The sequence below is a fragment of the Tenrec ecaudatus genome, chromosome 9, assembly GCF_050624435.1.
Source record: "Tenrec ecaudatus isolate mTenEca1 chromosome 9, mTenEca1.hap1, whole genome shotgun sequence".
Lineage (NCBI taxonomy): Eukaryota > Metazoa > Chordata > Mammalia > Afrosoricida > Tenrecidae > Tenrec > Tenrec ecaudatus.
The window spans coordinates 81,916,534-81,930,987 of NC_134538.1; the positions used below are offsets into that span (position 1 = coordinate 81,916,534).

General features: G+C 51.2%; 1 protein-coding gene across 1 annotated transcript in view; it reads right to left on the reverse strand.

Moving 5' to 3' along the window:
• NFE2L3 (NFE2 like bZIP transcription factor 3) overlaps positions 1 to 12,074 on the reverse strand; it is a 31,757-nt gene extending 19,683 nt beyond the window's left edge. The window contains exon 1 of the mRNA XM_075558264.1: positions 11,309 to 12,074. Coding sequence (XP_075414379.1) covers positions 11,309 to 11,887 — 579 coding nt within the window. The 5' untranslated portion in view covers positions 11,888 to 12,074. The remainder of the gene's footprint in view (positions 1 to 11,308) is intronic.
• Between the last annotated feature and the right edge of the window lie 2,380 nt (positions 12,075 to 14,454).

Genomic DNA, 14,454 nt, shown 5'->3' on the forward strand with positions numbered 1-14,454 from the left:
CAACTGTAACCACTCTGCCACCAGAGCATAGTTGACGAAAGGACTTCGTAAATGTTCAGAAGCTATGTAAATATTATCACTGCTGCTTGGTGACTCTGAAGAGCTCTATGTAATGACCAATCACTGAAAACATCATCATCAGTATCTCAAGAGAAAGCACCACCAGGCCCTCATAGCCAGTAATTACAACATTCCCACTCCCTCCCTGTTTTCACAACTGGGTGGCAGGCAGCTGAGACACAGAGTGCACGCACTGAAGTGCAGTATGTACCGGAGATTTATGGTCTGTGCTTTAATGTAGAGTGGGCAAGTCAAACCCATCATTAAGTTACTTTTTATTTGTGTGTAGGTCATTTTTAGCCTTGTAGGGCAGGGACCCAATAAAGCAAAGAAAGCTTCCACACTTGTACCCTGTTTGTGAGCTGGGATGCATCCTCACAACTAAACACCCCGAGACATGTACAGAGCTAGCCCCGCTGAGACAGCTCTCCCCACATAGCCCTCTGGACTAGACCCCAGCCCACCCTGTCCTCTTTAGGATCCAAGCCCCGCCACTTTGGGCCCCCTAACCCAAACTTGGCTCAACAACCCCTTTGTTTGCAGCCTTCCTCTGGAGGCACGTCCAGACTCTCTGCGATGACCATGCGGGCCTTTCCTTTCCTGGGGGTGATACGGCCAACAAGTTGGTGTTCAACCCAGAGAGGCACCGTGTGACCCATTGGAATGGCCCCACACCGTCTTCTAGGCTGAAATCCTTAGGGAACAGACCACCATACTGGGCTTCTGTGCAACTGGAGACCCGTCTTCCGACTGCTCACCTTTATCACCTGCGTCAGGAGCAGATGGGAGTCTTGCAAGGCAGTTTTTTGAGTTACTGCAGGTGAGGCAAGGGGGGGGGAGGGGGCAAACACCACCCTGGGCAGCTCCGTGGGCAGCACTTCTCACAGCGAGGCAGGGAGAGTGCGCTCCTGCAAAGCCTCTCAGTGAACAGTCTCAGCTGGCCTCGCTGGGGCCTCTCACTGATTCATCTGAGGGAGGGAGGCTCTGAGCCTTGGGGCTGGATGAACCTTCAAAGATAAAGCACAGCATGGCGCCTCGGAGAGGACCCACAGCAGAGAGGTCTGGGGTCTGCCTGGAGGCGGAGCCGAGCTGGAGAGGAGGGGCGCTGTGCCCCTGTGGCCTGGAGGGGTTTTCATAGGCACACTATTGTAGCCCGTCTTTATGTGCACTGGTTCCCGCCGCTGAGATCACTGGATGAACCCCTCTCGGAGGAAACTGAGTAACACAGTTACTAGTTAAGTAACTAGGCTTAGGCCAGACGGCTAACAGCAAACAGAGCCGGAATCGACTGCCAGTGTTTTTATTTCGGAGCCAACTCTCCCTAACCACCCTCCGACATCTACCCTCGACCCGCCCTGGTTTCTTGCGCAGCTGTAGAAATGCCACAAGTGGGTTGCTTTTAACCAACCAACCGGAGTTTATTTTCTCAGTCTGCAAGGCTGACAAGTTTGCATTCAAGGCACAGGCTCTAGGGCAGAGCCTGCTTTCTCTGTGGACTCGATGGAAGGACCTCCTGTTTTCAGCTTCTGGTCCAAGGATCCTGGCAAGCTTCCTCCCTCCCCACCTGTACCTGCTTGGTACCTAATGGCTCCTTTTCCATCTCTAAAGTGCTGAGTTTCAAACAAAGCCCACCAGGAATGTGGTACATTAACATAAAAAAACTCCCCACTTCCAGGTGGGGTGACACCACTAATTCAGGGTTCAATCCATCACACAACACCCCTCCTCCTTCAGTCACTCTCGCTGACCCCTGCTAACTCCAGGCACCCCCTGCTGCCTGGCTTCCAGCTGGGTCCAGAAGAGGGAGGCTGGAGCAGGGGGCTGAGGTAGGGCTGTCCTCCCCACCCCCTTACTTCCCCGGGGTGGTGGCTGCATCTCTCCCAGGCCTGCTGGGGGCCTCCCCCAGGACTGGCTCTCGCTGTCACCCCTTGTCCCAACATCCATCTTCCTGTAGGATGTCACTCACCTTAGGCCGCCAGGGTGGGCCCTGTTTCTGCGGGAACCCCACTGCACAAGCTGGTGGCCCACTTGCTTCCCATAGTCACACAGATTCCAGCAACAGTGGTGGACCAAGCACATGCAGGCTCCCAAGAAATAAGAGGAAGTTCCTGTCGGCTGGCTTGATTTTCATGCATGACCACTGGATGACTCACACCATGCAGGGGGTCTTCCTTGGAATGCAATTTGAACAAAGCCACCCAGAAATACTATTCATGAAGTGATTGGGGAAATTTGAATGTGACTGGAGGTCTCATCATGTTACTTGGTTTCACTTGGCTTTGAGTCGGCATGGCGTGGATGGCAGAGAGAGAATGGTAGGGCAGAGGGAGGGCTGGTGGCTCAGTGGTTATGTGTTGGCCCGCTAACTGCAAAGTCAAGCAGTTTGAAGCCACTCACCACTCAGGAAAAAGACGAGGCTTTCTACTCCTGCATGAGGTTACAGTCTTGGAAAGCCGCAGGGGTCGCTGTCGAAATCCACTTAATGGCAGGGAGTGAGGGGATCGGTTAGCTCAGGGATGGAAACTGCACGGTTTACGGGAGATTCCCTGGCCATGACGGAAAAGGAAAGAAGCAGAATGGGCCTTTCTACTTGTGACGTCTCCGCAAAGCCTTCGCAAGAGATGACGTCTGGGCTTCGTTCCAAAACCACAGGATGGGAAGGGAAGGAGCCAGGGCAGCTCATTACCCTAGTCCCTGTTATGAACAGAGGCACGACACTCTCTACAGCTAAACATGACATGCAAAGAGTACCCAGACAAAAACACGGAAAAGCTCCACTGGGCAGAGCTTTCACAGGACACGGTTCTTCCCACTAGGCGAGCATCCAGTGACATCACCTGGGAAGGTTCTCTCTGAATTTTTTGGTAAAAGGAGTTTTGCTCGAACCTCGTTTGTTGTGATGGTCGATTTGACAGAACAGAGTGCAGCTGTGAATTTTTGCTTCCTGCTCAGGAAAAATGCAACAGAAACGTGTGATGTTGAACCCAGCTTACAAGGGCATATCCTCTATCCAGGTCTGTACACATCTGAAGACAGCGCTTCCACCTCTCTCCCCCTTCCCAAGAGTTCTGCACGCTTGGATTCGCATCATGTGCAATGGTAGTTTCAGCAGCCTCAAGGGCTCGGTCATGTTCCCTTCAGCGTTCTTTGCCGTTGGGGAACAAAAGGAGTGCGAATGGGGCAAGGTCAGGGCTGTAGGGTAAGTGGGGAAAGGCTTTCAACAAGATTATCCTAGGGCGGTCCTTGCTGCCCTCAAAGAACTCACAAGGGCATTGTCACAGTGGAAAAGGAATTCCCCGCTCACCGTTCCTGGCCTTCTTCTCACCAATGCAATTTCCCATCTTCTCGAAACTTCTTCAGCATAAGCTCCCTGATCCTCCTGTGTCCTTCAAGAAAATCAAAATTGTCTTTTGGAATTCTCAAAGATAGTTGCCATCTTCTTCTGAGCTGACCTCTATGCTTTGACTTTGGCCCACAGATCTCTTCCAAGCACTGTTTTGGATCCTACTGGTATATCCAAGCCTTGCTCGCCCCTGGTTAGCATTCGATCCATAAAATTGTCTTCGTTACCTTCGATCTTGCTTAACAGTAAGAGGAAATTACAGGAAAGGAGGTGACTAGAGAGTCTGATCGCTCAGGCCTGGAGTAACAAGAGCAAATCATCCTGAGCAGTGATTTTCAACCTTCCTAATGCCATGACCCTTTAATACAGTTCCTCATGTGGCAGTGACTCCCCCAACCATAAAATCATTTTTGTTGGTACTTCATAACTGTAATTTTATTGCTGTTATGAATCGGGCCACCCCTGTGAAAGGGTTGTTTGACCACCCCCCAAAGGGGTCACGACCCACAGGTTGAGAACCCCTGATCTAAAGCTCTTTCTTAGACACGAGTGTATATGAATGTTTCTCTAGTCAACCTACACTAACAAATTCTGTATGATGCTGAACAGGTTTCAGTGAGCCTTGAGACAAAAACCGAGTAGAAAGGAAGGCCTAGCAATCTATGTTCCTAAACAAAGCCAAGGAAAACCCCAGTCTGATCCCACGGTGCACAGGGTACCATGGACTGGGGACGATTCAAGAGCACTTAATAGCAAGCCCTGGCCTTAGCCACACAGTACTGTTTGATCCTTACAAGAACTTTCTCAAAACCAAACTCACTGCCATCCAGTTGGTTTTGACTCACAGAGACCCTGCAGCACATGGGGAAACTGGCCCTGTGAGTTCCTGAGACTGGAATTCTGTTTTGTCTTTCTCCCATGGAGCACTGGGTGGTTTTAAAGGGCTAACCATGTGCTTAGTTAGCAGTCCAAAGTGTAACTACCAGCACTCCGCTCCATGAGGTTAATAATCTTCGTTTACCAATTTGGAAATGGGCCATCACAGGAATTGCGTGGGAAAAGAAGGAACGAGAATGGTGTGGGTGCTGCCATTCCTTGTCAACTTGGTTAGGCTACTCAAACCCCAGCAACCAAATCCACTACCACTGAGGAGACTCCTTCCTTTAGGGTGGAGTATGCCCCCAGAGGGTGTCAGCCCTCATTATTCAATCAAATGCCACTCTACCTGCTGTTGTGAAGGTAGTCGGTGCTTCGGGCCAACATCTACAATCAGGTGACCAAGTCAAGGAGATTATTTTGAGATCAGAGTGGGCCTTGACCCAGCAACTGAAAGGCCTTCGGGGAAAAACGAAGGGTTTCACTAAGAAAAGATGAACTTTTTATTCCAGACCGCTGGATCAGCTCCCTTCTGAGAGCTTCCCACCTGCTGACCTGCCCTCAAGTTCAGATTTGCAACTTCCAGAAATCAATCTCTTTACATTGGAAGGAACACCGGAGGCGCAATGGTTAAGCACTCCACCAGTGACCAAAAGGTCGCTGAACTGCCTCCCTCATGACTACGAGGCAACACTATGGGGCAGTTCTACTCTGTTGGATAGGGGTGCTGGAGTCAAATGACTGGCTCCTAACAGTAGGCCGGTGTGTGCACGCAAGCATGAATGTACACATATGAATACATCACAAACAAGAACTCACTGTCATCAAGTGAATTCTGACTCCTAGAAAGCTTACAGGACCGGGCACAAATGCCCCTGTGGACTTCCATGGCAGTCACTCTCTACAGGAGTAGAAAGCCCCGCCTTTCTCGATTGGCGTGGCTGGTGGTTTTGAACTGCTAACCTCACGGTCAGCAGCCCAGCTTTTGACTCACTAGCCACATCATACACATCCTTATTTGTTCCATCAAGACCTTCTACTGGTTCTGTTTCTCTGGGAACCCAGTCCTATCCCAGTTCAGAAGTATTGCCCCTTCCTCCATGTCCATACCTGGTCAAATCTGCCAGCACACGACCCAAGTCAACAACCCAGGTGTATCCCTGAGGCCCAGAAGTTCCAGCTGGCCCACAGGTATTCAGATATTAACACAGATCCCTAATGACTAGAGATTTAAAAACCCAGCCCTACTGCAAGGTTGCTGAGTATAGGAGCAGCTTGTTTTTCTGCAGTGGGCAGGAGGTGCGGCTTCCTTGGTATGTAAGAACAGTGATCTGTTCTATTTGGGACAAGGTCACTGCAGCGTGATATAACTTTAGGCAATCCCAAGTTTCACCACCTGATTAATTACAAATGCCAACCTGAAAATCTGCTTTGCACTGCCCCCATCCACTCAGCCACTGGGCAGGAACTGGTCCGATAGCCCTTCAGGCCTTCCAATCTGACCTACTTTCTAGTCGGGCAGACTAGGAACTCTGGCCTTGAAGGACCGGAAGCCTTCAAGCTCCTGGTATCCTGGCTGGGGTGGGGTGGGGGTGCGGATACGGAGGGCTCCACAGATGCTGGCTGAACATGTACTCACAATCCTGTAAGGGGTCCTACTGGCAAGTTAAAGCGAAGACCCACTTTCCAGTTCAAAGGAGGGGGTGCCAAGTCCCAGAGCGGACATGCTGCCAGGTGCAATAGGGCTCAAAGGGGAGAGCAGGGCATGGTTTGTATACATGTGACAGCTGGGGCAAACCCGAGAACTTAACAGTAAAAGACTTAAAGAAAAGGCAGGCAGCTTTCTGGGCAGAGTTGATAGAAAGAGGCAGGAAAGCATGAGGTCATGGGGGACTTGAGGGAGAAAGCTTTAGTCTTGAAGTCAGCTACAGGAAGGGGGGCAGGGTGAGGTGAATCCAGCAAGGATAGTTGGGGCTCAGGCTGCGCTCGCTCTAGGGAGAGCCGCGAATAACAAAATATCTGGTTATGGGGAGTTAGTGGAGGCTCCCCAGGTGACAGTGAAGTCATGGAAGCAGGCCTGCTCTGGAAAACAACAGAGGGGCAAAGTATATTGGGAGAGGGTGTTCGTGGGTCCGTGCAGTAACAGGAGCCCTGATGGGTGAGTGGTTAGCTGTGTGGCTGCTAACTTCAAGGTCAGCAATTTGAACTATCAGCCATTCAGCAGGAGAAAGACTGGGCTTTCTACTCCAGTAAAGAGTTAGTCTCAGAATCTCACAATGGCAATTCTACCCTGACCTACAGGGTCGCTGCGAGTCAGAATTGGCTTGATGGCAGTGAGTTTGGCCGCATTAGCAGTAGTAGTGCCCATCTTGAAGAGCTTCTCTCATGTCCCGACCCTGCTGAACTTGATCTGTATGATCTCATTGGCCGCTCACAGCAACTCCCTAAGGCTCTACTGCAATCCCGTTTCACAGGTGAGGAAGACAACCAAGCCCCAGAGAGGTTAGGAGGTGTGGTGCAATCACACAACCAGCCCACGGTGAGCAGAGATCTAACCTCGGTGGTCAGACTCTGATGTCTGCACATTGACCACTAGACCACTTTGCTACTAAGATGGGGCCTGGACCCTGACCTCTCAGATCAAATCTGAGTTCCCACTGTCTCAGCTAACAAGGAAGGGAATGGAAGGAGGAGAGTGGATAAGGATTCAACAGAGGTGACATCCCTGTCACCTAGCTGCCAAGGGGAAAGGCTAAAGGGAGATAGCTGCATTGAATGAGGGACCCAAGGTGGCTCATCAAGCTGGCAAAGCCCACAATTCCCCATGGGCATATGATCACGGGCTGCTACCAAGGAGCCAAGACACTCATCAACTGCTGCCAAAAATGTAACTGGTGTTGCTTTCGCACACTGGGGCCTACTTGCTAAGGAAACTTAAGAACTGCCAGACTTCCCTCAAGAAGAGATTACTGAAGATATCAGTGTTAGAGCAGAGTGATGAGAAACTAGATGGTGCCCGGCTATCAGAAATAATAGTGTCTTGGGTCGTAAAAAGGCTTGTCTTCAAATAAGCAGCCATCTACGTGAGGCATCAACTAAGTCCACACGGAAGAAGCACACCAGCCTGTGCGATCCAAGGTTTGTGTAGCTACTAGGATCCATATCCACAGGAGTGAAGAGTAGCAGAGCTTAAGCTGTGAGCATCAGGTTTGCAGAAGGCTCTGGATAACAGTGGAAGCCAAAATTCCATATATAAGACACCCCCCCCCCAGATAAGCCTCCAATGAATCCCCTCTGACCAAAGGTGAGAGATGAGAATAGTCTTGTTATCAGACAGAGAGGAGACTGCAAACAAAATCAATTACAGTAGATATAGTCAGGTTAAAACATATGATCTTATTTAATCTCCCCTTTGACCTATTGAAAAGTTGTTTCAGTGCAAAAAAAAAAAAGAGTGAAGGGGAATCCATGTGGATTAAAGCTCCAGTGAACCCCCTCTGACCATAAACCAGGGAAGTGAAGAGCCTGGCTAATAGGCAGAATGCAACAGGAAGTGGGTTACGGCAGATATACTTAGGTTAAAAATTAACACCTTACATTTGAGCTCATTTTTCCACCCTTTTTAAAGGTGTTCTAGTTTTTAATTTTTTACTTTCTTTGCAATTGAAGTTGTCCTGTTTTACTTTGCTATAGTTGTTAGTTGTCTTTGTTTGTTTGTTGTTTTAATGTTTTCCTGTTTATGAAATCCAGGGTAGGTAACTCTATAGAGGCAGTAACCGGATTAATGGTTCCTTGACGGTATGGCAGGGGTAGATGGGGGCCAAGGAGGAGTTAATAAGTACAAGATGAAAATGTTCTAAAATCGATTGTGGTGATGATTGTACAACTCTTGATATGACTGAACTGTGAAACAGTATGATATGTGGATTATGTACCAATAAAGCTATTAAAGAACAGCCAGCGGGGAGATGCAGGCCCTGCCACTTGCTCCTCCCCATGGGAAGACCCTGCGTGCCTCTCCAAACCCCTGTCGTGAGCAAAATGAAAAGGCCATTGGGCTGTAATGTTTGTAATAAGCACACTAGTTAAAGACATATGGGTCCAAATTGTATTTATCCTCAAGTGCCTGGGCACTAGGAACTATCTCTGGTTTTGAAACAACAAAGCAAACTTTACTTTAGCAATCAAGGAATCACTTTCTCTTCCTTTTAGTCCTCGAAATAGGTACTAACAGTGCCAGTATTCTTCTTGTGACCTGGAGAAACCCATTGTGATGGGCAGCGAGCCAAGAGGACCTGCTGGTCCCAAGCCAGAAGAGGGTCCTCTCCAGAAGGCATGGAACCACATCAAGGTGACCACAACCCCTCTGGGTCTCTCCAAGGGGTAACAGTGCTCTGATACACTGGCGATACTGGTGCTGGGAGTCCCATGTATCCAATTCCGCAAACGGTTTAACCCATGCATTCCTCTGCAGAAGATGGCCATGATTCTTTGTCATCAGTGAATGGTTGTGGTTAAGAAGGGAAGAGAGTCTGCCTTGGGGAATTCTGGGTTCTGGTTTCAGATAATGATTAGTCCCACTAAAGTAAAACCAAAACAGTTCTTTTGACACTTGGAAAATCCCCTACTCCCCGACTATTTCTGAAGTATAACTTCAAAAGTTAAACTTTAGAACCAGAATCTCTTACAACTTGAATAAAAGCTGCATCTATGCAAAACTAGACACCAAAAATGTACCGTCTTAGGAATAATGGCTAACAATGAGAAAGTCTTAAGAGGTGGCAGGTACTTCACAATTTCCATAGACTGCATTCCTTAATTCTTTATCAACCTAATGGGGGGAGGGGGCACGAGTGAGGGGGGGTTAAAAAATAGTTCACGGAAAGCGTAACTAGAAGATGAAATTTTTTGGCCAAGAACTTTGTAAAGCCCCCTTGTGTATCTTTTGCCACAAAGGGGGGGTGGATAAATCCCAAGTAAACCCAAAATGAAAATATCAAACTAGCACAGGCAAGCAGAGGCCCTGGGTCCAGAGAACTGCTGTGTAGGGGCATCACATTTCCGTCTTACCCCATGGCCTATGCAGGGAACCTGAGGACAGCGCGGGCTCTTAATTTCTGTGCCAGGCTGGGAGTCCCCTAGGAGGCTCTGGTTCCAGTCCTACTTTTGGCACTAATTAACCATGAAACTTTGGCTAAGTCCCCTAACCTTGCTGTGACTTTAGGGGACTTCGCCAAAGCTACCTAGTGAGGTACAACCTGGCTATAAGGATGGCTGGCTGCATACCTCACAAGGCTGATGCAGAAGGTGTTAATAATGACAACGGTGAATTAACTTGGCAAACTCCAAGGTTCATGACAGCTTCTCATTGCCAAAATGAATGTTATCACAGCTAACATGGCCCAGCAGATTCACATGTCCCAGCCAGGAAGAAAGGCCCTGACATTCAACCACTCCTCTTGGAAAACTGTGATTTAAGACCTCCAAGGGGATCTGGCTGGGCCCAAGAATGACACCAGAGCTTCTTCTAGAGAGTCACCCTCAAGGTGACGCTGCAGAGAAGTTCTCAAAGAACAGCCGGCCTTCCCTCCCATCCAGGTCTCTGCACACTTGCAAGATGGCTGACGTTCGGCTATGAGGGGTCTGGGTGCCATCTGGTACAGCACCCAGCATTGGGTTTCTACCCCAAATGCTACAAAACCAGTTCTGATAGAAGTGCACATACCCCTCATTAGCAGGCAGAGGGCTCAGGAAAGAGAGACCCCATGGGGTCCAAGCTGGAAGATTTCTGAACAGCCAACGCCCACCTAAACTCCCACAGTGCCCTCCCCAGCAGCTTCCAGCCCAAGGAAAGAGAAACGACTAAGGTGAATCACAGAGCACTTTGACACAATGACCCCCTCCAAGAGAGGGTGGAGAAGCTTGTCTGGCAACTGCCTACACAAACAGGGCAATTGTGCTGAGCAGCAAGCAAACCAGTTGGGCTCTTGGACCCGTTTTGCATAAGACTGCACTCCACCAAAATATCGGAAGAGCACTAGTTGATGGATCCCAACCACCAGTCATTAAGACACTGCCGTCTGAGTCAAGAAGGAATTCAAGAGGCCCTTTTGGCAGGAATTTGGATAACGTGGTTTGGTGGGCATCAGCCTAATTTGGAGTCATGGAAAGCGGCAGATACTTCAGTCAACAGATTCTTATGAACTTTGTTTCCTAAGACAGTTAAGTGGCAGAAGGGCTTCCATAAACCAAAGGGATTTTGTTTGTGTCCCGGGGAAAATAAAGGTGCCTGTCTTCTTTATGCTAATAAGACGTTTAAAGTGCCTGGGAAGCAGGTGGGGGCGGTGGTTAGATCACAGCAGGCCCATCTGCCAGCTGGCTTCATGGTGGACACTGACCACAGCTCCCGAACTCAGGGAAGCAGCAAAAAGGAACCGGAATTGGGTTAAATGGGAGCGGGTGCCACCACAGAGAGCCCGGAGGGTGGAGTTTAAAAGCCACGTGCATCCCTCACCGCCTAATTCCAATTCACCAACGCGAGCTGCCCCGGAGGGTCCCACCCTCTCTGTAAATCTTCATGGCAATGGAAAGACTCATCTTTCTCCCTCAGAGAGGCTCCTGGGTTGGAACTGACCTTGAGGTTGGCTATCCATCTCAAATCGGGCACGGGTTCACAGCAATTGCATTAAGATAGTCCTCAAAACCTGCCATCTGGTCGGTTCATCCCTTCCGCCTCCCACCCTCAAACTACCCTGACAGCCGTCTATCATCGGGAAAGGTGCTGGCTACATGCAACCCGAGGGATGACCTCACTCTCTTCTTACTAAAGCCTAACAGGAGCCTCCGTTCGGATTTCACACACGGGAGCTGAGCAGAGTCGTAGGGATCCTTCACCTACAAACCACCCGGGGCCTAAAGAGGGCCCGAGGGAGCGGGCAGGCCCCGCACAGCCCTGTCGGGATCCGGGCCAGTTTCCCTGCACCCCGCGCCGAGGACGCGGCGTCTCGGTCGGCTCGCGGCTCCCATTACCTCGCTCGCGCGTCCGCCGGCGTCCGGAACTTCAGCCGTCGGTTCGGCCGGCGCCTCCTCCTCCTCCTCCTCCCCGGGGGGCAAGGCGTTGCTTCGCGCCTCCCGCGGGTCCCCGCCAGCCCCGGGGGCCGCCTGGCTGCCGCCGTTCCCGCTGGCGCCGACTCCTCCCGCGGCCGAGGCGGCGGCAGTGGCGCCCAGTAGCCCGTGCGCCCCGTCGGCGTCCCCGGCCGCCACGCTGTGCACCAGCCACGCATCCACCCGCGTGCGGGGGATGAACGGGACCCCCAGCGCGCACAGCTCTCGGAGCAGCTGGCTCCCCGACAGCGCCCTGGGGTCCGACTCTCGGCCCTTGGGGTGCAGCGGGTCGGCGCGCCCCCACCCTGGCGAGTCCGGGAAGGGGCCGAGCGCGTAGGCGGAGCTCGCCGGGCAGCCCCGGAGCAGCAGCTCATCGCGGAGCGGCGCGGGGGTCGGCAGCAAAAGGCAGAGGTCCAGGTCGACGCGGAGCCCCGCCAGGCTCAGGAGAACGGTGAGGTGCAGGAGGCCCCCGCCGTCCGACCCCCACGCCTTCAAGTACTTCATCTCCCGCCGCGCGCCCGCGGGGCCAGGCGCTCGGGCTGCGGCTCCGGCACGTGCGGGCCCCGCGCGCCGCCGGCACCTGCCCGGCAGAGACAGGAAAAGGACACAATGGGCTCGGGAGCCGGGAGCCCGGCACAAAGGCGCTCCCGTGGGCAGTCGGCTGGGAGCCTGGCGCGGCCGGGACGCGGGAGGGCGGAGGAGGAGCCACCTGCGCGCCCAGCCCGCCCGCCAGCCCGTCAGTCCGGCCGCGGCCCCGCGCCGCCGCCGCCGCCGCCGCCGCCGCCGCCGCGCCCCGCCCCAGGCCTTGGGCGCAGCCGCCGGGAACACGCCCACGGCGCCCGGCGCCCGCGGGAGGGGCTCGCACGGGCGGGGCTCCCCGGCCCCACAGCGCTGTGTGTTGGAGGTGAGGGGTGGGGAGACGACCTGGGATCGCAAGGATTTCTGGGAGCTGAAGTTCGGGGCCAGAAGTGCCTTCTCGCAGCCCGGTGGCTTTGGACGGGTAGGTGGGAAGAAGGCAGGAGATCAAGTAGCTTAGAGGTAAAGCAACTGGGCACCGGATTCCTTGCAAAGAACTTTCACACACGGGAATACGAGTCAGCTCAGGACACCCTGGCTCAGACCCCAGCCCTACCAGCTACCAGTGCACGACCACGAACGAGTATCTTTTGTCTTCTCTTCCGTAACCTCTGTGTTCTTCAGTTTCCTTATCTGTAAAGTGGCGTCGGTAGTATCTGTACCAGTAGTGAGTTCAGAGGAAATATATGTAAAGGCCAGAGACTAATATATAGACCCCCCCCCAAAGCTGCCATTGGGGCCACACAGCACCCCACACACTGCTGGCCTCAGACACCCCATCCCCCCACCCCACCCCTGCTGTTCTCTGGGCATGCCCTGCATAGTGCTAGGCCTTCCCTGCAGTCTCCTTTTATTCCTTCAATGAGAACTGACAGACCAAAGGGTTTTGATTCAAACCTACCCAGGAACCCTAAGGAACAGTTCTGCTCTGTAACCAGCGGGGTCACTATGAGTCTGAATTGATTGAATGGCAAGGAGCTTGGTTTTTTGTATTCAAGAGCAAAATATCCAACCAAACAAAGCAAACTCACTGCCATCAAGCCAATTCGGACTCATAGGACAAGGTAGAATGGCCCCTGTGGGTTTCCGAGACTGTTACTCACAATAGGAATTGAAAGCCTCATCTTTCTCCCATGGTGGTTGTGAACTGCTGACCTTTTGATTAGCAGTCCACTACCCTGTGTGTGAGTTCACATTCCTTTTAAACTACTTACTAGCCTGGACCTTGTACAAATCATTCACTCTGTGCCTCAGTTTTTATGTTGTTGTTGTAAAATGAGACAAATAATAGCACACTACTCCCCAAACAGGTTGTGAGCCTCAAATGAGATGTTGTTGGTAGGTGTCAGCCAGTCAGTTCTGACTCAGAGATAGTACATGTAAAGCTCATGGCTGTAGCACTTGGTAGGTAGTAAGTCACCTGTTATTTGCATTACCCATCCTCCAAAGTTATAGCCTCTGAATCGTCACCAGCTGGACCGAACCTCTCTTCCATCTGTTCTCCCACATTGCTTTCCCCAGATGCCAACATTGCGGCACGTGGACCATTATGCTTTGTGTTGTATTTGAGATCGGTCTGATTTGCCCCTTGTAAATTCTGTAGGGCAAGAAGCCTGTTTGGCTCACCTTTGTACCCCCACATTACCCACTTGGCCATGCAAGTATGGATGTTGCTCTCCCTTATTGAGGGTGCTGGGGAATAAGGAGACCATGGGAATGTGTCTACCTGTGTGATAATCACCACCTGGAATTGGAAGTTGTGTAAGAAGTTGAGCAAGACTTGTTTTAAGAGGCCACTTCCTCCACCTAGTTTTCCTTCTCTCTGCTGGGGCTAGTGTGATAAAGATTTCATTTTGCCCCATGGGGCCTGGAGAGTGGCAGACTTCTGCTTTCAGCCGTGTAGGATGAGTTAGGAGGTGGGGAAGAGGCGGGACTTTCCGGGCTCACATGGTAACAAGGTTTGGCCCAGAAGCTTTGTTCACAGCACTCAGGCCTGAACCATTCGGGTTCCAGGCTCAGTAACCAAAATCTCACTGCCCTCTGGTTGATTCCGTCTCAGAGAAACCCTATAGGACAGGGTCGGACTGCTCCTTGGGGTTCCCAAGACTGTGTGTGTATGTGCATATGTGTGTGTGTGTGTAATTGTTCTTCTTTCATTTATCTTTTAAAAATCATTTTATTGGGGGCTCATACAACTCTTATAACAATCCATAGATCCATCCATTGTGTCAAGCACATTTGTACATTTGTTGCCATCATCATTCTCAAAACATTTACTTTCTGCTTGAGCCCTTCGTATCAGCTCCTCATTTTCCCTTCCCTCCCCACCCCCCCCATATTTTATAGTTTTATTGGCACATAATTCACATATCATACAATTCAATATTTCAATCATATCAAGAAGAATTGTACAAACATTAACACAATCAATTTTAGAGCATTTTCTCTCTTTTTTGGTTCAATTGCTTATAAAATGAGTTGTATCATCACAATCA